The sequence below is a fragment of the Melospiza georgiana genome, chromosome 6 (assembly GCF_028018845.1).
Source record: "Melospiza georgiana isolate bMelGeo1 chromosome 6, bMelGeo1.pri, whole genome shotgun sequence".
In the NCBI taxonomy this organism is placed as follows: Eukaryota; Metazoa; Chordata; class Aves; order Passeriformes; family Passerellidae; genus Melospiza; species Melospiza georgiana.
Window position 1 is genome coordinate 11,834,468 of NC_080435.1, and position 27,477 is coordinate 11,861,944.

The window sequence follows — 27,477 nt, forward strand, 5'->3', positions numbered from 1 at the left end:
TAACTTTTGCATGAGCAGGCTGGTCATTCTTAGCTCTTAATCACTTTCAGGATTATTTTTCCCCAACATTAGTTTTACCTTTCTAGATTTAAATTCACCTGGATCTTTGTAGATCTGATGACATCCTGGCAGGAAGAATGAGATCAGCCTGGCCCTCATGGAGTCTCTGGGGTGCTCAGATGTTTTTTGACAGAACTTGAATGTCTTTCATATTTGGCTGTCCATTACCACCTCTTAGTAGAATTCTGTAGACATCTAGTCCATTTTCTGGGTTCCTGGTGGGTTTGGTCCAAGAGGAAGGTGCAGAGGTTGAACGCTTGACACGTCCAATTTGTCCCAAGGGCAGGAAGCCAGAGTCAGAGGGCAGTAGGAATGTTTGGGTTTTTTCATGTGGAGCAGAGCAGTCTAACTAGTGGCCTAGGAATGGTTCAAGCTCTTGGAGTGCTCCTGGCCATCCCACCATGTCCTTCCCAAGGAAATGCTGTCCAAACATCTCATAGCCCTGTCTGTGCTGCAGCAGTCAGGCTAGACCAGGCACAGGTACAGCTGGGATGGGGGTGGCTGGAGGTGAGTGAGAGCTGTGAGGGGGACCCAGCCCTCTCTGCTGGATCATGCACAGAATGAGGAGTGATATTCAAAATTCTCAGTCCATCCTGCCTAAGTAAGGGAATCTGAAATCATATCAAATACCTTAGAAAGCTTAGAACCTGAAAAGAAGTGGGTCAGATCATGTGGTTGGATTTTATGACTAGTGTGTATCCAGAGGGCAGAGCTAGGTATGAATGACATTTACAAAATGTTCTTTTACTTTCTTCTTGACTTCTGAGAAATGTCTGTTGGAGAGTTGGATTTAGTTGTACACCAGGAGAGAATATAGAAAGACTTCAATAAAATATCTCAAACAAAGAAGGTTGTCTGAAAATTCAATGAAATACACTGCCCATTCTGAAAGATGTAAGAACCAGTCAAATTCACTCTTGATGGGAAGCTATCCACAAAAAAATAAGATAGACTTGAATGAAACACATGGGGGCTAGGACTCCCTTCATAATAACTCTACAAAACTCCATTGCCTGAAGTGTTCACAAGTAAAGGGAAAAGGTGGAAAAGAGCTCCCTGAAACACATTAGGTGAAAGGGATAAAAGGCAAGTCAAACTGAAGAAGAAAAAACCTATAGAGTTCAAACCAAAGCAGTAAAAGCAGGCACTAGAGTAACTGTATGAGACTTTCACAGTAGATAATATCACTGGAAACACAGAGCTCAGCTGTGGGACTGAGATGCAGGGAACATCTCAAGATTCAAAACCACATTTAATTTGTAGAGAGAAAGAATGAGATTAAAAATGATCCATAGGAAAAAATTAATGGAGTGGCTCTGTCTCCAGCGGCAAATTCATCCCTGTGTAACAAGAGAACAGACAACCAGTACTAGAGGCATGGGTAACAAAATGGACACATCTATTAATAATGCTAAGGTGTTTGCCACCAGAGAAACCCTACAGTGGCTCTGTGACACAAGTGGGTATGAGCTAATGCTTGTGACATCCCTATGATGAAAGGGGTGCTCTCAATTGTCACATGCAGCAGATGAAGCAACCTACCTATCACCACATTTCTTTAGCTATGATTAGATCTCATGACCTTCTGCCTCCATGTCCTCTGCTCTAGTCCATGGTTCAGTATTAAATGAATCTGTGTATGAAATACTGAATTTACATCATAAATAAAACAGAATTGTTCCAGCTGGCTCCCAGGAGTGCAGAGAATCTAAAGAAAGTCTGGCAGCAAACAAATCAAAAGGATGAGAAACTAAATCTCTTCAGCACTTAGGGAGTGAACAAGGACAGATACTGATAGTTAGAAAGCAAGTGTAGCTTGGTGACATTTTTTTCCAGGATGGACTGAGAACACAAAAGCACCAAAATATTTATTCTGCAGAGCTCAACTGGACCATAAGCAAAACAGAAAACCTGTATTTATGACAAAAAGTAGAAGTCTGAGAGGTGCACAGATGGTTGGTCTAGTTTTCTCATTTGATAAGCTGAATGTGACTTTACATTGAAAGAAAGAAATGTAAATGCAGGGAAATGAATGGCTGCTCAGAGAAAGATATGGAGGGAGTGACTGGGAATACAGAGATCATGAGTGGGAAGATGAGTATTCTGAGAACTTAAAACACCTAGAAATTCTATGTTCCTATTATTTATGTTTCATTTATCTACATGCTTATGTGTACACATATCCACATGTACACATATATATATATATGTGTGTGTGTGTGTGTGTCTATATTTCACATAACATCAAGGATTAGGAGTTAATTTAAAAATTTTTCTCATTATTCTTTTGCTAGTGATGACATTAATGAAGAATACTTGTAGCCAAGAGGAAATGCTGACCTCCCCTAACTGGACATGATTTGATTAGGAGCATAATAGTCCAGGCCTCACTCTAATGCTTAATTGTTAGACAGTTTTTCTTGCCAAAATCTTTACTCACTAGTGCACAAATGATTCTTCCAGCTCATTGTTTGATGTTTTCTTTATGTGAATCATTGGATGGTCCACAGTCCATATACATGGATTCATTTATGTGGGCTCTGTGTAAGGATTACAGAGCAAATGACTTCAAAGTTTTCCTCTGAAAGTTTTAAGGATAAAAATTTGGCTGCAGGTTAGCAAGCAACTGGCTATGAGGCAAAACAGAAAAGTCAAATTCTAAAAGCATAAAGTAGGGATGATCTCTTTAGAACTGATCTATCTATTGTCAGCAGAGTACCACAGGTGGTAGGTAAAAAACCCATATGCATATCTATGTCTTGCACTGAATCTTCTCCCATGCAGATTTTCACAATGAATGGCCCAGGCAAAGCCAAAAGTGATGGGTAACTGTGTAGATAATAAACCACGTGTTTCCTACATTACCTACAGAAATATACCTAATTTCTACATACAGGAAACTGGCCTTAAAAAGTGCTTTGGAGAAGGTTAATAAGGCATGGACATTCTCTGCCTCTCATAAGGAAGAAAGTACAGCATCAAATAAAATTATCAGATGACAGGCTAGAAACAAAACTAAAGAAGGCAGTGGACTTTTTGCACTTTGTAGAACTCATTGCCACAGGATATTGTGGACACCAAGTATGTGATTGAGTGTAGAAAATACTAAGACAAATAAATGTTAAAAAATTATCAGTACGGTATGTTAAACCAAAAATGCCATTGTAGTTCCGGGAGTCCTTGAGCTTCAGACTTTTGAATGCTTGACAGATTATGCCAGCAAAATATTCTAGATGCTTGTTCTGATTTTATAGTCCTTCCTTCAAATCTATTGTTTACCACAATTGGACAGGTTTATGTGCTGGGTGGACCTTAGCATGATTGGCTTGATGCTGTCAGAGAAATCTTGCTTTTGATGCTTAATTTAATATTTACTACTTGCAGTAATTATATAGAACATCATCTGTATTTTCCCAATATCCTGTGGAAATGGTAAAAATCCCAGTTTAGTAAATATCAAGGTTCCTTTTAAATGTAATTGTGTTAATGTTTGATTTACACAAATAATGATGCTTTATAATTTCTGAAATGTTATATGAAAATCTATATAAAATATAAAGAGGTATTTGAAAGAAATTCAGTATAAGGCTTTTAAGGATCTAGATTTTATTTCTTGACCATGCATGGTAGCTCATTCAAAACCCTTGTTAAGATGGAAAGTATTTCAAGTACTAATATTCCAAGCAAATGAGCCCTAATAATTCAAACATTTATGCACATTTATGATCATGTGACACTTCAGAGTAATCCTATTGAACTTTATGATGTAGACAGGTTTTGAAAAGTGGGATATAAGTTTGTGTAGAGCTGATGTCTAAACAACTTTCTAAAGATCAGCATATACTGGTCTTTTAATTTTGACTCCTGTAATTGGTTTTTGTAATTGGTCCATTGTAATTGGTTTTTCTATGTTCTAAGTAAAGAATCATCCTAACACAGTCCTGTTTTTGTAATAAAGTGGATTTTTTTGAAATATCTGAACTGTCAGTGGTGATGTGTAGGACTCCAGGTGCTCCTGCTCATGGTATTGTGGAAGGAGATGACTTTAAATACGGGGCCCGGGTTTACTTCAAGTGCAACGCAGGTTACAGCTTAAAAGGCAGCCGTGTTGCCTACTGTCAGCTTGATGGGATTTGGTCAACACATCATCCTCAATGTGGTAAGGTCACTTTAAGTTTTAATTCTTTTCAAATCTTTTGGCCAATGTATTCCCATGAAACTAGACTATCAATTTCTTGCTTGAAATTTGGTAGGTCTGTGACATAACATGTCCTTTTGTCTTCCTGCCTTTAAGAAGCAGTAGGAATTCTTATTTTACTCTGCTGGAACCCCAGCCTGCAAGACTTTTTTATATAAAGGTCTGACTGAAACATCACTTTACTGAAAACTAATAACCTCAAAGTCTTCTTACACATAGAAAATGTCTAGGACCAAAGCCAAGTGAGGGACATAGAGCAACAATGAATAGTTACTTCCATTACTCTGTGTGTCTGACACTTTCTCTGCAGAAGCCTGGTGCACTCTGTGCAGGTGAATAGGAGCTTACTGTGTGAACACTAGACTCTTATTTCAATTCCTATCCTACATAGAAGTTTATGTAAAAGAAACTTCCATTGATTCTGACTGTGCAGGATGGCATGCCTACCATTCACATTGGTTCAGCTGTAAAATTCCTTCTCGACATCCAAAGAGACTTTAAATTTCCTTTAGTTGATTTGCATTGCATAATTTCATTTTTGTATTCCAGAATAATTTGTTTCAATTGATAAAGTGTTTTCTAAGTGTGTTATGTCAAACAATGTACATTTTGGGGGGAGTGCTCTAAAACAAATAAGTTCATTTGAAAGAGGAAGCAATAGGTATTCTTCTATCTAGAGAGGTCTCCAATTGCAGTAAATGTTATGTCAAGGTCATGCCAAGTCCCTGCTGCATGATGGCCCTGGCTAAAGATCTATAGAAAGAGCTGTCTCTAGACTTGGCAGTCACGGAACTGCTAGGTCTCTCCTTCCCAGATATTTTCTCTTTGTTTTTAATAAATCAAAAAGGTCATAACCCTGAGCCTAAGGAAGGAGAAAATTACTGTCAAAGTACTGAAATAGGAGAAGGCCTTAAGTGACTTACATGGTCAAGCTTTTGGAAACAGGCACTGTGGTGATCAGATGATGCCTCCAGGCCAGCCATCAGTGCAGAAAGCAACTTGCAAATAAAGCATTATTCTGTGGGGGATTCTCTGTAGTCTTTAGCTGCTATCAAGTTATCAGTCACTTATGGTTCACAACTGAGAGAGCCTGTAGAGGTACACAGGAGGAAAATGGAGCCAAATAAAAAGGAGACAGGGCTCTGCTTTCCCCTTTCTCCTGATGGAGAGGAGGTTCAGAAATCCTTGTTTACTAAATATAACTTGTGGAAAAGTATTTAAATACATATATAGCCTTCAGCATATACTAAAATCCTATGCTTGCAAAGAAAACACTGAAATATAGACTTGGCTTGAATGCTATACTCACTGTTAAAAGCACATGCTCTTCATTGGAGTGGCATTGTTATGGCTGGCTGTGTGTTCACACGCTTTGCTGAGCTGGGCTTTATCTGGTGGCACAAGGTATGACTTTGTGACAGGACAGGGCATACCTTTGCACTGTAACTGTGCTGATTTCGCAGCAATTTAAATAAATGTCTGAGTGCTTTTTTATATGTTGGTGCTTTTGTGAGCTGAGGCTCAGCAGGCAGCCAACTCTGAAGCACTGATATGAAGAGGTAATTTTGGGTCAATTGATATGTCCCAGTCCTCTGGGCACTCTGTGAGCAGCACCAACACCAGCTGTCTGAACTAGATGTGCACTGGTTATCATGCGCTGAGGCACCAGGCAGAGAAATTGAATAGGATTGCATGTTAGTGTTGTCCTGACAGGAAAACTGAGGTGAAATCCAAAGGGGAAAAAAATGTACCTTGTCAGCTGCTAAATAGAAAGAGCAGAGGAGTTAAAAATAAAGGAAAAATCATCTTCTAGCATCACATAGTGAATACTGTCCTCCAGATTTAGGCCAAAAATCTAAGTTTATTGAGGAAAAAAAACCAGAAAAACCAAAAACACAACAAAAATTTAAAATAAGTAGAAAATACTGGGAAGGAGAAACTAAAAGAGATTTTATAGGCAGAATATAGCATGAGTAAGCGTTTCATATTAAACTTTTATTGTCAGTAAATACATACATATGTTCTCTTTCAATTCATGTATTTCCCTGGATTATTGAGATATCTCTCTCAGTGCTAAGAAAACAAAATGCAACCAAACATAAAAGCAAAATTAAGTAGTCTATTTTTATATCCAAGTGCAGTGAAGTATTGAAAATACAGAGAATGGAAAAGAATGCCAAAGGCCTGTTTCCTGCAAATAATTTAAGTGCAGCCTTTTATGCTGTTGAAGAAGCCTTGTTAATATTAATGGGACATTAACATCATAGAAAGTCAAGGTTCTTTTTCAGGATTGTCAGCTACTTCTTAAGGTTTTAACAATTTGAGAATTTTTACCAATTTGAGACTCTTATGCTTTCAGTGAGACTGAAGTGTGTATTATAAACAGACATCCCTATATTATAATTTCTTTTTTAATATTTGACATTTTCAAAAACAGCCATCCCAGATGGGTCTTGAAAAGGCATCTTTAATAAAGTGTAGATTGTTTAGTAACATCTGAATGAAATGCCAAGCAATTTGATGGGTGAAAATAATGTAGTGAACCTGATAAAATGGTTACTATCTTTTTTCCCTATCATTAGTTCTAGAAGAAAAAAACTGCTCAGATCCTGGTGGTCCACTCAATGGCTACAGAAGAGTAGTAGAAGACACTGGGCTCCTGAATGGACGCTATGCAAAAATTGGCACAGTCATTGCTTTCTTTTGTAACAACTCGTATGTTCTCAGTGGCAATGAACAAAGGACCTGCCAAGAGGATGGAGAATGGTCAGGGAAGCAACCAATCTGCATAAAAGGTAGTTTATAAACTTTTTTACCACAACTCACACAGGCTGCTATGGTTTTACTGGATTGTGTTTTATATCATTTGCACTGAACAAATGATCATATTTGCTGAGAGTAAGCTCTCTGGCTGATACCTGATACCAAGTTTTGTAGTTTGCCAGCTCTGCTGGCTGCTATACTCAGACAGAGAAGTTGCCAAAGATTCCAGAAGATTCCATCTTTAAACAGGGAAAGGAATGTTCTCTAAGACCCTTATTATCCTCATTGTAGGACTGAACCTGCGTAAGATCAAGATCAAAGAAGGTCAGGAGGGAATTGAAATAGAATGAAATAATTGTCTCGTGAGACTGTTAACAATCAGTTGCTGTCACAGGGAATAACTGTCCTTTCACAATCCTTTTAAAACAATGGGACCAGTCATAAATGCAAAAGCAGAGCCTGTACAGTATGATTAAATTATATGTATTCACCAAAACATGCATCACACCTTTAAATCCTATGCTCTTCACCTGGAGCTATTCTACTAAGTGTGTATGAAACCCTGAGTGAGTGAGTGAGTGAGTGAATGAATGAATGAATGAATGAATGAATGAATGAATGAATGAATGAATGAATTTGGGCTGGGGAACTGCTAAATTCATTTTATAAACACAATTTCTTGACATATGGATTTTTTAAAAACTGAAATGATGATTATATAAGGAAATATGTCTGTCTCCTGGGCAATTTGCTTTATTCTGTTGTTTTAGATGAAAATAATCTCCCCCTGAAGCATGCAGTCATCTGTGGAAAGCATCTTTATTGATGCTTACTGTGATACTGACATAATGGTTAACACATATATCAATCACAAAGAACTAGATATTGTTAAATTACACAGAGAACAAGGCATACAGATAAAATCCATCCTGCAAGATTCCTTTTCTTCCATTCAGGGCAGCAGGAAAGAGACCCTGGCAGAGTTAATTGAACTTGAATATTTTATCCTAATCTTAAAGTAAGTAAACTGAATATGCCAAACTAGAAATCTTAGATCTCCTTTCTGTTATTTTACACATATTGAGGTAATTCTGAAGTGTTCCTTTGAATCAGAGCCTCCAATTCCTTCCATAAGTGCACAAACAGACTCCTAGAAGTGCATAATATCTTGCAGCCTTTCTCTGTATGCCAATTAGCTATGTGGGGCTACACAGATAGACATGAAGCTTTTTTTATATATAATTCCGTTACTGGAAAAGTTTGCTCTGATACAAAACCATCCTCCACAGTGGTGCAAGTGTGGCATTCAGACACACTGAATGATGGAAAAAACTTCCTCCATGCCTGAAAGTGCCAATGCAGACTGGTTCAGAAGCTTCCGCTGTTGTAAATGGGATAGATCTTGTGAACTGTGAAGAAGTATTTTTCCAAGGCTTTAGGTTTTAGGATCATTAATGCTCATAACTTAACTGCCTCTTTTCTTAATCCAGTCCTCTATAGTTAGAGAGAGGAAAGGCTGGAAATGTGTATGAACCATAGCACTTGAGCTGTGAACGTGAAAAAGTACTGTGCAACATTATATCTTTTCTAGCCTGCAGAGAGCCAAAGATCTCTGACCTGGTGAGACAGAAAGTGCTTCCAATGCAGGTTCAGTCAAGGTGAGAATGCAATATGTCAACTACAGTTTAAAGAAAAAAATGTGATTGCTTTTCCCCTCATCTTCTTTCACTCCATGTGTTTGGCCTGCCTGAGCAGTGACTCCTACAAATCCACTGATAATTGAGCAATGAGAGCTGCTGGGAGGGGAGGTCTGATTAAGCACAGGCTGCCAGTTGCAACCTGGAGGCAGCCAGGAAGAAATGCACAGATAGAGACAGACAAACTACAGGATGATGCTGGAATTCTGCTTGTGAGCTTGAGAGCAGTCTAAGAACAGTTCCTTGGGGCTAATGATGAAAAATATGAACATGTGCCATCTTAGTGCACAGGGAGAGCACAAGGAGAGAAGAGGGTATGGCAATGCAACCTGCTCCCAGTAAGTTTCACCATCCAAAGCAATACAGCACATTTTATATAGGCTGGGTTTGAGGGAGAGGGTGAAGTAGAGTAGGAGGGGAGGAAGGAATGAAAGATTAGATCCTTCCTGGGCTTACCCTTCTGATGATTTCTAGAAATAAATCCCATCAGAATTAGATATGTTGCAATGTTCAGGTTCATTTTCGTCCAAGTAGTAATTTCTCATTTCAGGGTTATTTTTGAAGTACATGACTAATTTAGTTTTCAATTCAGTGCAAGAACTGTCCTCATCTTTGGTCTTAAGAACAGTCATATGAGGTCAGAATGAAGGACCAGCTCAAGCTTTATCCTGTCTCTGGCAACAGCCAGAACAGCTAGAGAAGATCTGAGGAACAAGGCAAGCATGTACTTCCCAGTCACTCTGCCATTCTCCACGTCTGTGATGTATGATTGTAGAGATGGCCCTGAGAAGCTGACATGAGGTTTTAGTAGCCATTAGGGGATTTTTCTTTCTTAAATTTCTCTATTAACTTTTGGATATAGGACGTTGATGTTTCAGATATGAACACCAGCTGTATTGAGAGAACATACATATCCTCCCATCCATAAGATGCCATGAGATGATGGCGTCTCATGTTTGTGGACTGTTTTTAATCCCTTGAAGTAGAATCTCCATTTAATAGGTCAATAGTGAGGTAAAGTCTAGATTATGCAATATTGCAAGTCATCTGTGAGTTTGGAATGGTACCCTGGCAGACTAAATAGGACCACAGCAGCTCTCATCCTTCTTCCAAAATACAAGAGACTTGCAATTGCTCTTGTTCTTTGTAACTTTACTTTCCTGTAATGTATTGCCTCACAGATTTGATATGATGGAGGTGTCTGTGTCTCTCTGTGATAAAAAATGAAGTAATCATGAGAAAAAAAAAAGTCTTTTCTGGATGTAGGCAGTACCAGAAATCTCAAGGGAAACTAATTTCATGCTGAATCTTTCAGGCATAAAAAGGGGATTTTTTGTAGACATGAGCTTTTAAGCATTAAAGCAAGGGACATATTCTAAATGATAAAAATTTAAGTATAACTGTAGTCAAGCTTATGGTCCATATCTATGCTGGTGCACATATTTATTTCTTAATTATGTGCCCTGTTTCAGCTAATCAGTACAATTTCTAAGTGGAAGCTTAGCAATTATGAAATTATGAAATCTCTGTGGTAAAGCAATTATCTCTGTTAATTGCCAAATCAAGCAACTTTAGCAACATCATTTAATCTGAATCAATTCCTAATACTGTCTATTAAAATATTCACTAGAGAAAAGATGTGTCTATCTCCCTTCTACTGAGAATTAATAATGACAATGCCAAATTCAGGTATAATTTCTTAATTTAAAAAATGGTGTCTCAGTCCTTTTATGAATGGAAAAAACTTCCACATTCAGAGGCAATTGATTTCAATTTGGAAACTGTAAAATGAAAAAACAGACACAAATAGGATGTGTATAAGCATATGTGTAATTATATATATGTGCAGATATATGCAAATAAAATAGTGGGATATAAATGGGAGTATTGCTAAACTATGCTGGAATTATGTTTTTTCCTTATTCTTTCATGAGCAAACTTTATGTGATTTTAAATGATACTTAACACAACTGGTGATAAAGTTATGGTAATGATTGCTTTTATAATATTATAATTATGGTGTTCTTTGTGCCTTGAAACAGAGAAACACCTTTGCATCAACTTTACTCTTCTGCATTCAGCAAGCAAAAGCTTCAAATCTATCCAACCAAGAAGCCAGCACTGCCATTTGGAGAACTGCCCCCAGGGTACCAGCACCTGCACACTCAGCTCCAGTATGAGTGCGTTTCTCCCTTCTACCGCCGCCTGGGCAGCAGCAGGAGGACTTGCCTCAAGACAGGAAAATGGAGTGGGAGAGCCCCTGTGTGTATTCCAAGTGAGTCTCCAAGGGAAAAAAAATGTGCATATCTCTTGGGTGAATGAGGGAACAGGATGTGCATTCATGTTAGATATTTAGGGAGTCAAAGCAGTGTAGGCTGCTTATAATTCCAGCTGGGAGAAAGGAGCAATAAAGCTTGAAGGATATATGTGTCTTTTTATCCACTAGTAGAACTTGATCATAAAGTGATCAGGCTTTCAGCACTGTAATTTGCCATTAATTTCTCTACTCTTTTATTGAGCAAGAAGTATAGTGAGTCTTTCTCCTGATTTGAAATAGCTTTCTACTACTACTTCATGTTTTTCTGTATGATTTACTACAAATGGGATTTTTCTTTCATTTGTATACTTTGGCACACAGCTGACAAAACCATCAAAGTTTAAGCAATAGAAGGGAGAATCTGCAATTTTAAAGAGGCTCTTCCTTTAATAAACCCTGCTAAGGAAGAGTTCACATTGCAAACTGTAAATCTAGATAAAATCTAATCTAGAGGTAGTGCACAAAGTAAGTTAGGGTAAGAACATCACAAGATTTGGTAAACTCCACTACTGACATCAAGCATTCCGTGAAAAGTAGATCTTAACAACAAACAAATTTTTATTGTTCTTGTTTGTGGTTTTACTTTGAGATCATATCATGTATGTTGAAAAGTATCGCATTCACTATGGACATGCACACACTACATATCACAAAGAAAAAATGCAACAATGCAATGTAACTCTTTCAACTGAAATGAAACCTTTTATGATATAGGGGATTTTACCCCAGGTCCAAGCATGGATAAGGTATTCCTAGAACAAGGCAGAGCTTTTTCTTTTCCTCAGAATGACTGTTGATTTAGATGCATTTGCTTCAACATTCTTGTCGCAAGGCAAGTCTGTTCTTATCGGCATGAACTGACCTGTGCAAAGAGTTGTGCCAAGAGAGGCCTCAAAAATACACTGTGACTGCCTAGGGTGAATTTTAGTGCACTGATGGCTTTATGGAATTTTATGATAAACAAGAATCAAGGGTGTTCTTTTCATTTCTTTCTGCAGTCATCTCATTATAGTGCAAGTCGATAAGGTTGTTGTGAAAATTCACCTGCTCAAGTTCTGAATCCACATTCCTACTTTGCCCAGGAATTCAGATAATAATGGAAAAGTTGAATATTGTTTTAAAAAGCTATATCAAATACTCCTATGAAGGTTTGAGACAGAGGCTAATTAGACAACTGTCCTTCATATTCATCACTGCAGTTTAGTTTCTTTTGGCACATTCTAAGAAGGAATTAAGAGTAATGCTCGGATTCTTTTGGGGAGAAAATGTTACCTACTTTTTGCTTCATGTTTCCCCAGTCTGTGGAAAAGCAGAAAACATCACCCTTAAGAAGGCAGTGACCCCTATGAGGTGGCCATGGCAAGCAGCCATCTATCGCACAGCCAGCGGGGTGAAGGAGAACAGCCTTCGGAAAGGGGCCTGGATCCTGATCTGCAGCGGGGCCCTGGTGAACGAGCGCACCGTGGTGGTGGCAGCCCACTGCGTCACTGACCTGGGCAAGACCATCGTGCTCAAGACAGCAGAGCTCAAGGTGGTTCTGGGCAAATTCTACAGAGATGATGACAGGGATGAAAAGACCATCCAGAACCTGAGGGTGAGTAAGCCCGACAGGAGTTAAAAATGATGGGCACAGGTAGATGCTGATCACATCTGTCTTGTATAGGGACAAAACGTTGACCCTTTGGGCAATGCACTCTCTTACATGTTGTTCTTTGAAATGCATGTGTAGAGACTCAAGTGGAATGGCGTAAGGAGGGCCTATGCTGTAGTTCATTGAATTCCTCAAACCCGTCCAACTCATACATTCACCCCTAATTAAGAAAATAGCTCAGGTTCTGTGGGCCATAATGTCTTGAGTGATATTGCCAGTAAAAATGTAGAAGAGATGCCAGCTACTGTCAAAATTGATTAGCATAATTTATGAGGGAAACACTTGTGCTCTAAATCCTGGTTTGATGCCATGAGCACATTTCACTTCTCAGCCCCAAGGCCGTAGAGCTCTAAACTGAAAAGAAGTTTGTGTCTGACTCCAGCTCCAAAAATAGCACCTTGGGCTCACCAGAGCGATTTGATTTTTTCAAGCAGAACTAGAAAAGCTGAAATCAAAATGAGAAATACAGCAAATTTGGGTATGTGTGTCTCTTTTGGGGGGGAAATTTGGGGTGTGTGTCTGAGTTAATTAATGGAATTTATCCAAAATATCATAATTAACTTGATGCTTTCCCTCCTGACCCCTTTTTAGTTTCTTTCTCTAATCCCATCTTTTTCATTCTGTTCCTGTAAGAAAATATATTGCTTTTTTTTTTTTTTTTTACAGTATTTTCTTATAGGAATCCTATCTGTTCTTATAGGATTTCATTAAGGACACGAGCAGTAAAGGTTTGGCCCCAATATTATTAATGTATTGCATGTTTCTCATTTGAGTGGAAGAACACCACAGATGGGGGTAAAGGAGAAGTATGCAAGATAAACTAAAATGTATGTTGGTAGTATGGAAAGAGTGCTGCTGACCTGCCATTGCTGTTAACCCTACAATTCTTCCTACTGTGTTTCCTCTCCAGATTTCTGCCATCATAGTGCATCCCAATTATGACCCTATATTACTTGATTCTGATATAGCTGTCATAAAACTCTTGGACAAAGCCAGGATCAGCAGTCGTGTTCAACCCATTTGCTTGTCATCTTCTCATGACTTGACTTCATCCACAGAGGATTTAAAGATAATGGTTACTGGCTGGAAGGTACTGGCTGACATTAAAGATCTCGGATACAAGAATGACACAATCCGCATGGGAGTTGTTCAGATGGTGGATTCACTGTTGTGTGAGCAACAGTATGAGGATAATGGGATACAAGTCAGCATCACTGACAGCATGTTCTGTGCCAAACAAGACCACACAGCCTTTTCTAATATTTGCCCTGCTGAAACTGGTGGGATTGCTGCCATAACTTTGCCAGGAAAAGCATCTCCTGAGCTAAGGTGGCACCTGATGGGATTAGTGAGCTGGGGTTACGATAAAACTTGCAGCCTAGAACTCTACAGTGGCTTCACTAAAGCTCTTCCCTTCAAGGACTGGATTGAGAAGAACATGAAATAAAAACCTGAGTCTGGAAATGGCATTTTGTAACACAATATCTCTCTCAGTCTCTGCTACTTTACGCTTCTCATCCTAGTGATGAGACACATCTGGGATAAGGTTAAGGCAGGCAGCCTGGTAATTTGTCCTAGGATCAGATATTTCATCAGGCAAATTTTACTTAACCCATGACAGAGGGTCTTAGTGCATGAGAAGTTTTGCCATATTTTGTCTGTCTCCCCTGGTGGGAGGACGATGCTCTGCTCCTGAGTCTGACATACAGAAACAGGACAGTAAATTCTGTCTGAAATTAATCTGTAGTGTGGAGCTCCCTGGAGAAATTGGTGGTGAGCTTCTCCCAAAGATCTGTGTGACTGAGTGGATTAAGAGTCCGGAAAGAGTAGCCTGAATTCACTATGACGGATGAGCTTGTTGTGGTATGTGCTGTCTGTATTGCCATAGTACAATGTAATCTTCTTCTCTCCCAAGTACTTTACACATTTAAATAAACCATGGTTTGTTTTTTTAACCTACATACTCATGTCTGACATTATTTAGATCCATTTTTGCTTTATATGTGTCACACTCTTGGAACTCTCTACTGCCCTTGTCTCTTTGCATGTCACTCTCACTTGGGACTCTTCAGGAACACTAAAAGGCAGAATCAGCATAAAATTCAAGGACTATTTATAAATATAAATAACAAGATTCTTTTTTCTTAATACACCCATTCCTACTATTGTACATGAACCACTGCAATGAAATGTACTGAGGAGTTCTCTTTCACCTTGTATTCTAAACAGATAAAAACACGAAACATATTTTAAATATGTTTTTTCCAAGTGGATTATTTCATAGAACTATGAAAACTTCAGGAAAACTTTTGGTTCCCATTAGTTCCCATACATTGGTGGTAAAACTACTCCTCTGTAGCTCTTCAGGGTAATAATAATGTCCAGGTCTCACGCTTAGCAGGCACTTTTCTTGAGCTGAGACTGAACTGTTTGACATCAGAGTAAGATTCTCCTACTGGGCATGTTGTCCAGGGAGACACCTGAGTGTCCTCATGGTCCTTAGTCACTGCTCTTACACTAAATCATTCTCTATTCTCTATTCAGTCATGCTAAAGACTAGGGATTAACCCTATAAAAGTTGGGAAGAAGAGACAGTACTGACTGTCTTCCATCAATAATGATTTCTTGGTAAGTCATATATGACACTCTGGGGTTTTTAGGACATTCAAATTATTACAGTGCCCAAAACAGCTTACAGCAGTAGTTGGATGTGAGGGCTGGGAATCTGATGAAAAGATTTAGTGCTCTTACCAAGAAGGACTCAGATCCTGAAGTTGTGTTCTGCCTATCGCATGGCTATAGCGACTTGAAGTTAGCAAGTCTGATTGCAGTTCTGATTCTTTGCTGCTGTAAAATCTCATTACAAGTTTCTTAGCATTCAGTAGTTTCTACCCACTTTTGAATCTGAAAACTGCTGCTAAAAGGACAATTAGTGTTGGACATCATTCCATGTAATTTATTTTTTATTTTCTTGGCAGAAATACTTGTGTATGCTTTTGCACTTTCCTTGTTTTCACTGGCAATAGGACCACATGATGTTGCTTAAATCAAAAAGTTTAAGGGCTACAATTAAAGTATATTGCTTCTCTTTATCTTGTTTGTCTGTCTTCTCCTGCCAGGAGATTATGCTTGGCCGACAAAGTGCATGGCAACAACAGCAACAAAAATCCTGCATTAAATGTGAAAAACATGATGTGTTTCATTCCTCTGCTGGGAGGAACCCATGCCAATGAATGTGTGGTACTCCCCTGCTGACAGAATGGCTTAGAGTAAATTAGGTGTCAGTTTTGGAGAAGCACAATTTTGCAGAAAGTCAACATGTGTTTCTTCCTAACAGCCACGATAAAGAGTGAAATGAGAAAGCTCTTTCATTATTACATTAAATGAGAGTTTCTACACTCTAAATAATTATTGGATTATTTAATGGTAAACAGAAATTATGAAGACCTGTGAGCTGGTTGTGTTCTCAGTTAGCACACCATGACTGCATTGCTTTCCATGGTATTACTGCTCTCCACTGCTACAGCTGAGAGAGACGAGATTCTAAATGCTTTTTTCTCTCTTTAGGTTTTGTCCAGTCCAAACAGATCTGCAAAAGTCTGGTTTAATTCCAGCCTTAGACCTCCCTCTTCTTTTTCTAAAGATCAACTATATTTTAATATATACTGATCCTCTAACGGCTCCTCAGTGTTGAATCCCATCCCCATTTGGCTTCAAATCAGCAGACAGTTTCTGGGCTTGGACAGCAACAGCTGTCACTAGCTGTATATCACACAAAAGTACATTCTTGAAGAGAAACTTGTAGGAATTCATGGAATTAAAATCTCAGGAGGTTGTATAGCTGTGCATGCACAACACTATTCAAACCCTTCTTTTCCCAGCCATGATGCTCTTCAAAGGAAGCAGAAGCAGGAAGATAGCCAGACACCTGGCTCAACCCCAGGGTTCATATTTTAGCACAGCCCTTTACAGGAGGAGGATGAGGTTGCAGCATTTGCTTCTATTTCTGGATCTCAATCATGTTTGAATCCTAGATTCAAATCTGGCTATTTCCAAATGCCCACATAATGTTTTATTGCTCTGGTTGTATGACATAGGTATTCACATGCAAAAGTGAGCAGTCATATCAACATATCCAAGCACCTGTACCATGTTGAGTATTCTCAGGAATTACAAACCAGCTTGTCCATCCTGTCAGGCTTACCCACAGTAGTTTCCTGTTTACAGACTGAGCAGAACTATGCAGGGGTTAGCATCTAATGCCAATAATGAAGAAAAATAGGGATAAATGTTTGAAAAAAAGCAATGCGTGACCTGGAATTGATAATATCTATTTTTAAGATGTAGAACTATTTCAAACATCTCTTTCTAAACAGGTGAGGATCTGTGCCATCTGTTGGAAAAAGGGTGTGAAATAGCACAACATGGATAGCAGCTCATTTTCCCTCCAAGGAAAAAGAGCTGTGCATTCTGGAAAGGCCATAAGGATATTGCTACGGAAAGAGGAGAGCAAAACACTCTCTGCATTCTTATTCCTTCCAACGAGTGTATGTTTTTCCTTTGTATGTTTCAGGGCTGCATTAAATTACTTCCAAAAGCCAGGGTGCTTAGCTGAAAAATAGGAAATGGACATACTGAAATACAAGCTCTTTTCAGGCACCCTCAGTTACTCTCATAGAATTGCCCTTGTAAAAGATTTTTGTTGAAAGCCTACGTCCATGGTAAGATTACAAGAAAAAAAATGTGTCTTTGATTAGGACTGGGGATTGCGTGATAGGCTGCATCCTGCCATTTTTTAAGGGCAAGTAAGTGGAATTGGCTTGGTTACAGGAAAAGCATCCTGGGGGAGTGGGAGTGGTGCGGAGGGTCAGGCAGGCTTTGCTCAGCTGTGCAATCCCTGCAGTCTCCCAGCTCCTTATCGTGTCAGGGGGCTTCCGCATGGCTGCTGGCTTTCCGTGCCACCTCCTCGGTGCAGAGGGAACGAGCTGGGGCAGAAATGTTTGTTCCCTGTGAAACCAGACATCAGGTTGGTCAGACTTGGATGGAGAGACAGCACTGAGGTTGGCGGGCAGAGCCCCAGGTGAGGGAAACGGGAGCGAAGGTGTGTGGCAGTGCCTGGGCAGGCGTTCTGTGCCCCAACACCTGAGTGCGGCCACAGAACAGGGCAGAAATTTCCTGCCCTACGCTGCAAAAACGCCCTGGGCGACCCCCGGGCCCAGGTCCGCCGGGCCGCAGCCACGCGCGGCGCCCCCGCGGCGAAGGAGCGGGGCGGGGCGGCGCAGGTAGGGGCGCGGGGCGGGCCCGGCCGAGGCGTGAGGAAAGGCCGCGGCCACAGGCGGGACGGCAGCTGCTCCCCGGGGCTGTGTGGAGCGGGGCCGGGCCGGGCCTGCGGGGCCGCCGGCGGCAGGTGGGGCCCGGGCGCCGCGCCGCGCCCACCTCCCGGCAGGGGGCAGCACTGCCCCGCGCCGCACCCTGCGCGTCCTTGCGGGCGGGGGCCCCGCTCCCGCGGCCCCTCGGTCCTGCCAGCGAGCCCCGGCCGTGCCGGTGGGACAGCACGGCGCGGACAGCGGCCGGTCGGGCCGGGCCTCCCGGGACGCTGCTGCCGCCTCGGCGCGGCAGGGCAGGTGCCGCGGCTGCGGGGGCGCAGCCCCTCGGCCGCGCTGTGAGACCCCGCGCCGGCCGAGCGCCGGCCCGCACGCCGTGGCACGTGTGGGTGTGCGGCGGCAGGCGGACACGCCGAGCGGGGCCGCGTGTGTGTGTGTCTGTCTGTGTGTGTCTGTCTGTGTGTCTGTGTGCGATCGCGCCTTCCCGCGGCTCCCGGCCGCTCCCCGCAGTCCCGAGCCTGCCCCGGGAGGCGGTGGCGGCCGCGGCGAACGGGGCAGGTCGCGGTCGGCGGCGCCCGGCCCTCCCCCTGCGAGGGGCTCGCCGCCCCCCCCCCCCCCCCCCCGCTGCCAGGGAGCTGTTGGGGGGGATTTATAGGAGTAACAACGGCTCGTGATGTCAGCCCGTGCCTAAAATAGAGAGGGATTGACTGCAAATCCACGGCTCGAGGGCTAAACCTTCCAATCCAGCCTCAGCCAGCGCCGCGCCGATGTGAAGTCGCCCCCCAGCTCTCGCACACAGCCGCGCAGACACGCACACGCTCCCCGCGGCGAGGGGAGGGCGCCGGGGATCGCAGCCCAGGTGCCAGCGCCTCCTCGCCCCGCCGGCCACTGCTGGGCGGCCGCGGCGCAGCAGCGCCGGTCCCCGGGGCACCGAGAGCCTGCTCTGGGACGGCGGGGTGGGGGAGAGCCGAGGAGCGGAGCTGCCGGATCCTCGCCCTGCGGAGCCCCCAGGATTACAAGGAATTGCGTGCTCCTTCCCAGACGTGAGCGAGGGTTGTTATACCAAAGAACCAACCTCCTTCGCGCCCTGCTGTCCAAATTAATCCCTTGGACCCTTGAGAAGACAGGGTTTTTTTCGGAACCATGGCATCGACAGAAGGGTGAGGGGGACCATCTCTTGGGTGGGAGGAACGGGAGGATGGGGGAGATGCCCGGCATTGTTCTTTTGGTAACAGTTTCCTGTCATCTGCTTCATTGTTAATCCTTGCCCCTCGCCATTCCCTAACACAATAATTAGGGAGCGAGAGGAAACGAGAAGCAGACGATCCACATATAGAAGAGAGCGAGGGAAAAAATTTCAAATATGAGCCACTGAAAAGGTCTTGGGTTTCCTTCCCATCACTTCTTTATTTAACCCCTGGAGGGCAGATCAAGCTTAAACCACCTGCCTGTGAAAGAAGAGTACAAGTGAATGGTTCGCTCAGAAAGGAGGGGGAAGCTTCTTCCTAAATATAACAGTAACGTTAATAATAATAATAGTAATAATAATTATAATTTCAAAAATAATCGAAAACCTGTCCTCCCAGCCATCCCTTCAAAAGGCAACAAACAAACCCAACTTCTTGAGGAGTTGTGCAATTTTGCAGTTCTGTGCCAAATGCGTTAAAGTTCTAGCAAGAAAAATGCTGGGAAGGGCAAAGGGTTCTACAAGAGGCTTTAAAGAAAAGCAAACACAGTTCAGCTCTGGTAGTGTCTCCTGGAAGGAAACCGTTGTCCCTACCATGCCCGGATTGCAGGAGTCGCCCACTTCATCGCTCTCTGGTGAGCCAGGGGGCTTGTTCAGTTCACAGACTTGCTGGTTGTAGGAAAGAAAATAAAAGATTTCATTGATCTCTGCTTGCCCTCTTATAACACTACCTAGCATTAGACTGCGTTTAGTGTGAGCCTCCCCTTTATCCCTGGATGTTGTCATGTTGTATCAGCATGATCTGCTCAAGATAGGACTCTCTAAGGACAAAGTGCAAAAGGAAGCTCTGTTTATATTGCCTTTGTGTCTCTCAGGCTAAAAGACTTGCTGAGCTGATTTAAATAACCCAACACATGTCTGGGAGGGTGTGCACACAAGTGTCCCATTACCTGGTCAGAAGAAGAAGCTGGCTGGCTGTGCAGCGGCCCCCAAGCAGTTGGCTTAGGAGGAATGGAAGCTTAGAAAGTGTTGGTTTGGGTTGTTTTGGGAAAAATAACAATCACCAGTCTAACAGAGGACAAATATGTGAGGCTCTTTGGCTTTTCACAGGACTGTGAGAGAAGTCATTAATTTATCATTTTCTATTGCCTTACCTTTGCAGGGAATTTCTGCACTGAGTTTGTATGTTTTTGTTTTGGTGGCAGTGCAGCAGTTTAATCTGCCCTATGTAGCATTTCCTCTGTTTAACTAGATGCTGTCAACAAATGATCAGAGCCATGAAGAAGAAGCTCAGAGGTGGAAGGACCAGCCTAGGGTTGCAGCTCTTTCCCTTCTGTACCCTTGGACTACCCCAGCTATCACTCTCCTCTGGATGGTGCAGTCATCTGCTGTTTGTATTCCCACATGAGGTGGCTGTAGAGGTCTGTGCTTGTTTTGGACCAGTGGTGGAAGGTGGGATCAATTGTACAGGAGTTTAATAAGAGGTGTTAGGGAGATCTGTCAACTTTGGATGAAAGGAGGTTTTAAATGTGTGTAGAAAGAGAAAGAGGTGCTTTTGAAAGAATTTGACTGAACAGGCAGGCTACAAAAGATCAGAGTGCCGAAACCAGAAAGGCTTCTGTAGATGTGTGCTTTTGTTATTCTTATGGAACAGAGCTAAATTGTCAGGGTGAGAAAAGAAACGAAAAGTTTAGGCCTTGTTTTCAAACCTTGTAGGAAATTTACCTAGACTAAGACAAACTGAAATTGTTGTTTGGTATGATTCAGTTAGCGGTCTGTGACAGCTGAAGGAGGTGTGGAAGAAGTTGAGTGGGAAGCGTTTCAATTGTCAATCCATGTTTACCAGTAAGAACCTCTTCCAAAACTGAATTCTCATCTTTCTCTTCTCTCAAGTGAAAAGCTGGGGGTAGAGATTAGCTTTCACTCTGGCGTAAAGGTCAGCAAACTGAGGCACCAAAAGGATCATCAGGGAGAGGGAATATTGACTGGACCTTGTGCAAGAAATGCTCTCCACCAGCACTGGCACAATGTGAGAATGGTGGCAGAAACACTGCTCTGCTTGCAGCAGTGGGCACTATGTCAGGCACACACAGGTACATGGAAAAGGACCTACTGGAGATGGGAACAAAGGGATACACTCCATATTTACACCCAGTCACTCTGGGGATGTTCAGCTAGATATGTTAGTTGAGATCAGAAGTATATAAAGGTTTTATTTTGAGGTGTTAAAACTGCTCCAACTACAATAGTTTTTGTAGTGACTTATTACTCTTCTCACAGGGAAGCCTATGTAAAATCTTCAAAGTGAGGATGTCAGGTGTGTGACAGATGTTTAATGAACAACAAAAGGCCCTGATATATAACAGAGGAAGGTAAATTCGTGCTCCATTGTTAAGAGTTAGCCATTACTTGCAGACAGGATTTGGTAGGAAAGATTTCCTTGCCTGTTCCTTTTCAGTCATTCTTTTCTTTTTCTTTCAATATCTTATTTGGTTAAGCTCATCCATGTATGGAAATTTGCTGCACAAATCTTTCTGTTCCAAGAGGATAGTCAGCAAAGGGAAACTTCAATTGGAAGAAAATGGGAAAGGAAATGTTCAACAACATAGCAAAATCAGACCCATGTGCCCTCTGGGTTTACCTTACTGTAGTTCCAGCTGGTGGGGTTTTGGTTTACGCTGTCTGTATATTGCAGGTTTAGTCTTTCTTTCACAAAATCTCCTGATACAGATCTCATTACTAAGAAGGATTTTTGGTGTTTAGCTGGTGCTGAAAATGGAAAATATCCTGTTCAAGGAGGAAGGGCTAGCACCAAGTATGGATACAGTTCAAGGTTTCTTGTTTTTATGTTCTGTTTAAACGTCCTCTGCTGGCCGTGACTGCAGATGGGATGCTGCTGGGAGACCTGGCCTCCTGATCTGTGCTGGCATTGCCTTTCACAAGTGCTTAGTGTGGTACAAAGATCCCAGGCCATGGGTCCACACCCACAAACTGTGGTGTCTGGTGTAGCGCTCAGTACGTGGTGGGTTGATCTATGGAGATTTACCAAAGCAGAGCATTTCAGCATTTCCTTTGCTTTTACAGGGTCTGGATCAGACATAAAGGTTACATGACATTGATTCTGATCAGTTGATGCCCATGCTTGCTTTCAGACCTCTGAGCAAAGTCCTTGCTTCACATGGTTTTATTATGGCTCTTATCTCTTTAGTCTTACTAAAGGAAAAGAATAAAGTACCTTGCTAGTTTTGCTGGTTGTTTATTTGTCAAAAAAAAAAAAATCTTTCAGAGTGCTGACTTAGATACTCTGAAAATGTAGAGATATGTTTGCATTTTGTATGCTTCTGAAGAGCAGGAGTTTCAGGTGTGCAGCTTGGATTAGGGTCTGCTCCTTCAGGAATACAGCCACTAGGAGACACTATCACTGCATCGACAGAAGAGCATAAACAGAGGCAGAGCAGGTGTGTGAGCTGGGAGCTCAGCCCTCTGTGTGCAGGTCAGCCTCAGGGCAGCCCCGTGCCCCTGGCTGGGCAGCCCTCTCCCAGTCCATGGGCATGGTCAGGGAGTCAGTGTGGGCCAGTGGCCGTTCCCAGTGGGCACTTGGAGTGTGATCACCATGTTTTGCAGAGGTTAATAAGCCTGATGTGGGCTCTTCCACTTCCATTGGTGTCAGTTCTGGAGAGTGGTCCCAAGCAAGGTTTATGAAAAGCACAGAGATGGCGCCTGTTCAGATTTGTGGTGCGCAGTTAACAGGCATGTCTGTGTGTGTATGCACCCTGCTAACGAAATAGATCAGTGAAGTGGAAGAGTTTGAAACATTACTGTGTTTGAATAGACAGAAGTCTGGGTAATTGTTTAGTGTTGTGGTTTGATTAGTGAAATAGTGCTTCTCAGTTCTACATACACAATATCAGTGATGTTTGTGTAATATGAAATGGCACAAATGCAGTGCTCCGGTTCTGTTCACGCTAGCAGATAAACTGCATGGCAGGGCAGAGATCCCCACCATGGTATTTGACTCTGTCAGTATCTTACTTAGGAGGAAACAAACAAACAAAAATTCTCATCTGAGGTCCATTCCTCCTCTCCAAACTTGGTTGTTTCCTCATTCATCTGTAGATATTCCTATCTTCATCACAAGTTGCACTGTCTCTGATACTGCAGTTCCACTTTCAGGAGTACGGTTGTCTGTGCTACCCAACAATAAAAGTTTGGTCCAGACCAGAGAGCATATGATTTGATTTATCCAAAATTGTCTACAGCTGTGGAACCCACATAGGTTTTATACTAGCTGTAGATGGATGGTTATTATCAAAATAAGTTAACACAGGAGGCACAAATAATAAATACCTTACTGCTATAAAACTCTGTGAATACAAGTTAACCTGCCAAAAATTTTTGAACACATTTGAACATTAAGAATTCATTCACTACACAGGATTATTTTTTTAGTCATGCAGCTGTGATGGTTTTGGATCTTGGAGCAGGAGTCATAAGCCATTTGCTGCATTGTCAAGACAAAGCCTGAAAGGGAGATTGCCAGCATGTATTATGCACCTAGCCTGGAGACAACATGACACACCTAGGTGAGTCAGGAAAACTAACTTGGCATTTCATCGTAGGGTTCAGGCACCTACATAGGAGAGTGGGTTTTCAGGATCTGCCACAATATATACAACAAGCACACCCACACATTTCTTGTCATCTGAGTTCTTATTCTGTAATTTACCCACAAAGTTTCTCTAAATGGAAACTTGAGGAATTCTTCTGGCACAAGTGTTTAGATACTTCAGAGGATGAAATCTTCCAAGTGCTCTCAGTTATTTTTACACAGGATTTGATGAGCACCAGCATAAGATGGAGATGTTTTACCCTATGCTCTTTCTTAGACATTTTGTGGGACAGATGGAGTGAATGTAGCTTGGTAATTAGTCACATCAGCTGTGGCACTGACCTCATTTCACTGTTGTCAATTGCAAATCTTTCATCAATTTCAGTAAAAGACAGTTAGGCTTTGCAGAAGATAACTCATGATCCTTAAATTACACAATAGTTCTCATGGCCCTAACCTTCAGTCTTGTCTTGAGATACCCTTTCAAAAAGAAGTTATCACCTAGAGAGAAACTCCATTTTTTTACATATTCAGTTCATTTTATAGACACACAGGGGTTAATATGTTTCCTGTAAAATCTACAGATGCTTATTTATTTTGAACTTCTTGGAAACAGCAGGTTATATTTTTGGATTAGATATATGAAGGGAGATTGCGCTATCTTAAAAAATAACTTAGGTGCTCAAAAGCCTTATCTTACCATAGGTTTCTGTGAGATAAATGTATGTGATAAATGTATGTATGTGTGTATATATGTATATATACAGCCTTCTCCGTGGATGTACGTGTAGATGTTTGTATACAATGCACTAAGAAGTCAGCATATAAAGTAGTATTGTATTGCTGTACTAGCAAATGATAACATTTTGTTTTCTTTCCTTCATTTTCCTGTTTCCCCTTGATCTAAAGGCTGTCCCAATGAAGACTGCTAAAAACTGTAAATTTGTGTTCAGTGTTTAAAGGGTCACAGTTTTTCAGTTTAAGAAGAGTAACATTAAAACTCTGTCCTCTTTCAGAGTCAGTGTGGTTGGCATGTGGGTTCCTTAGTGGTGTAGGTGACAGTGGGAATGCTGGGACTCGGTGTGGACGTGGATTCCACACTAACAAGAGCCTCAGTGTTGGGTTGTCTCCATTCCAAAGCAGTCTGTGTATGTGAGGGGTGTGGGGTGAGGGCACAGTGCTAACGAGTGACCCTTCATCTTCAGTACCTTCTCGTGTAATGCCTTTCCATTTTCTGTGGGATTTAATTCCCTTTGCCAGCAGATTGTGTTATAATGCCTGCTATTTAGAGCAATTAATTGTACGATTCCTTGAAAACACTGGCTGGATCTGTCAAGTCCATCATTTCTGTAACTGTCCATCCACTAATGAAACTCCTCTTTTGCCAACTCACTACAATGTTTCACACAGTTTTAGCCTCCAGGTCATTACTCTAAAATGTTATTACCAGAGGCATACAAGCAATACAAATAAGTGTGCTTTTATATATTTAATCCTACTTCTGTATTAATTTTAAGGCTCTCAGTGTGTTTGAAGTTTTAAGACAATTAACTACAATACATTTCAGTCCTTAGGAAGGAAAACAGAGTAAGTTCAAAGCTAATCATATTTTCTAACTTTTATCTTCAACATCTTTGATTGTATGTAAGCAATTCCAAATTTGGGATTCTTACAAGGAAGAACTAAAAAAGGACCAAGACATAAAAGAATTAAGGAATATTCCTGCTAATTACAGGCATCTTTAGGAGACTAGTGTGGAATTCAAGAAAATGCAGTACTTCAGGTTCATCGCTGTGTCTGAGAAATCTAATTTGTTGAAGTGTTTAAAGAAAAGATGATAGAATGAGATTTTAAAAACTAAAATAATTTTAATTTTTACTTTCAAAAATAAATTTTTAGTGTCATCTTCAGTTAAGAACACTAAAATGGTGGGTCCTCCAATATAAAGGAAAATATTTCACTGTGTATTAAGGAAATGTTTTGAGTAGACTAGGACAATATTTGTCTTTTTTGTGTTTTTCAAGGTGCCAACAATCTCCTCTTAGAGATTTGCAGAGAGCAATGAAGTCCTCCCTCATCCTCCTTTTCTGCAGGCTGCATAAAAAGGCATATCTGATTCTGTCTTCAGCTGGTTCAGCGGTGTTGCTTCCAAAATTTCCTCAGTTTTGAGCTTTTTTTTTTCAATCTCACACCCTGCGAGTATATTTTGCAGTGTTGATTTTCACAACTGCAGTTTTGCAGCGTTGGTTTTGAGTACTGGTAGCCATACTGAGGCATAGAGGCTGCCTGCCTCAATGTTCAGTGAGCAGGATGCTACTGCCACTCCCAAAGTCAAAGTCCTTGAGCCCCATCCATGAATTGAGCTTTTTCTTATTCTCTGATAGCTCATTATCAACTGCATCCCTAATAAGAGGATAATGGATAGCACCTCTGAAGTAGGTATTTTGGGGCAAGCTTAAATTTAATTTATCATCCCTTTGGCGGATTAAGAATAGTCAAAGATGTATCCAAGTGTAAAATCTGTGTGAGTGAGAAAATGGTCAGTTTGGTACTAGAACACATACAAAGAATTCACACAATGCATTCAAACTGATATTTATCAAAAGTGTAAATGCATTAATTTATCCCAGGGAAAACAGGTAAATGGGTCTAAGGTTGCATCACCTGCTAGTTCACATCTCTGTGTGATTCAAGTTAGTCTCACTTAGCCCTACTGCCGAATTTGTGCTTCACATGTGGGAATGACTGCACTTCTGATTGACTGGTGGCCTCCTCAAGCCATGCCATTTGGTTTCCAGATGGTGGACTTCATCTCCCTTGAGGCAGGAAGCCCGAGTGTCTGCCTTTCCAACTGTTTGTTGTACTTTCTGTACTGTCATTTACCCAGCAGCCGAGTGAAGTTTGGATCTTGGGGATTTGCTCTCTTGCAGGGACAATGACAGAGATCACTGCTAAACGAGTCACATGCACTGCTAAGCTTCTGACACTGCTCATCATTCACAAAGGCTGTCTGGAAGGTGCAGGGAACAAACCTGCTCGTTCCTACTCCTTTGGACAGGCATGTCGGATGCAGCACCCTCTTAGAGGGATTGACAAACACTTCTGGTACAAACTCTTCTGGTACATGTTTCCAGTATGGAGGAGCAACGTGACCAGGGACTAGTTTAGATCCTGAAAGTGTTGTAACTGTATTAGTCTGGTATTGTATCCAAGCTAATGACAGCCTCTAAGTCCAGCTAATTATCTTGAGTGCAGGAGAGCACTAGCATGGATCTGCCAGCCTAGCACACAGGCAGACACAGGTACCCTTTGTATCCCAGGTTCAGCCCACACCGAGTCTCAAACCTGTTTCTTAAGGCAAGGAAAAAAAAGATCAGCACTATTTATGAGTACAAAAATTAGGGCCAGCATTTGTGGGTTTTACAAACCACCAACTGCCTGGAACCATGGCTTCCTTAATTGAAAAAGTGACAACACGTACGTAATGTGTAGCTGGGGATATGAGAGTGGACTAGAGGCTCTTCAGAGTTCCCTTCCAACTTTAGCTGTTCTGAGATTCTGTGCATGACAAATACACAGTATACAGCCATTTCCATGTAGTATATTCATATCCTAGTTCTTGGCTATGGCTGTGATGCCCTGTACTGCTGGCACACCATCCTGTAATATGCT

General features: G+C 41.6%; 2 protein-coding genes across 6 annotated transcripts in view; both read left to right on the top strand.

Annotated features, from left to right (window-relative positions):
• Positions 1 to 14,645, top strand: part of PAMR1 (peptidase domain containing associated with muscle regeneration 1) — a 55,394-nt gene extending 40,749 nt beyond the window's left edge. For 2 of the 4 annotated variants that reach the window (XM_058026568.1, XM_058026569.1), the window contains 5 exons: positions 6,841 to 7,053; positions 8,613 to 8,679; positions 10,761 to 10,993; positions 12,334 to 12,629; positions 13,597 to 14,645. In XM_058026568.1, the coding sequence (XP_057882551.1) occupies positions 6,841 to 7,053; positions 8,613 to 8,679; positions 10,761 to 10,993; positions 12,334 to 12,629; positions 13,597 to 14,133 (1,346 nt within the window). In that variant the 3' untranslated portion in view covers positions 14,134 to 14,645. Of the gene's footprint in view, positions 1 to 4,018; positions 4,220 to 6,840; positions 7,054 to 8,612; positions 8,680 to 10,760; positions 10,994 to 12,333; positions 12,630 to 13,596 lie in introns of all 4 variants that reach the window. The other 2 variants (XM_058026566.1, XM_058026567.1) reach the window with 2 other exon arrangements.
• A 3,046-nt stretch (positions 14,646 to 17,691) lies between these two features.
• Positions 17,692 to 27,477, top strand: part of SLC1A2 (solute carrier family 1 member 2) — a 79,491-nt gene continuing 69,705 nt past the window's right edge. The window contains exon 1 of one of the 2 annotated variants that reach the window (XM_058026833.1): positions 17,692 to 17,712. Coding sequence is in view for 1 of the 2 variants with exons in the window: in XM_058026832.1 (XP_057882815.1) it covers positions 19,154 to 19,170 (17 nt within the window). In the remaining variant the exon portion in view is untranslated. Of the gene's footprint in view, positions 17,713 to 18,705; positions 19,171 to 27,477 lie in introns of those variants that run through there. The other variant, XM_058026832.1, reaches the window with a different exon arrangement.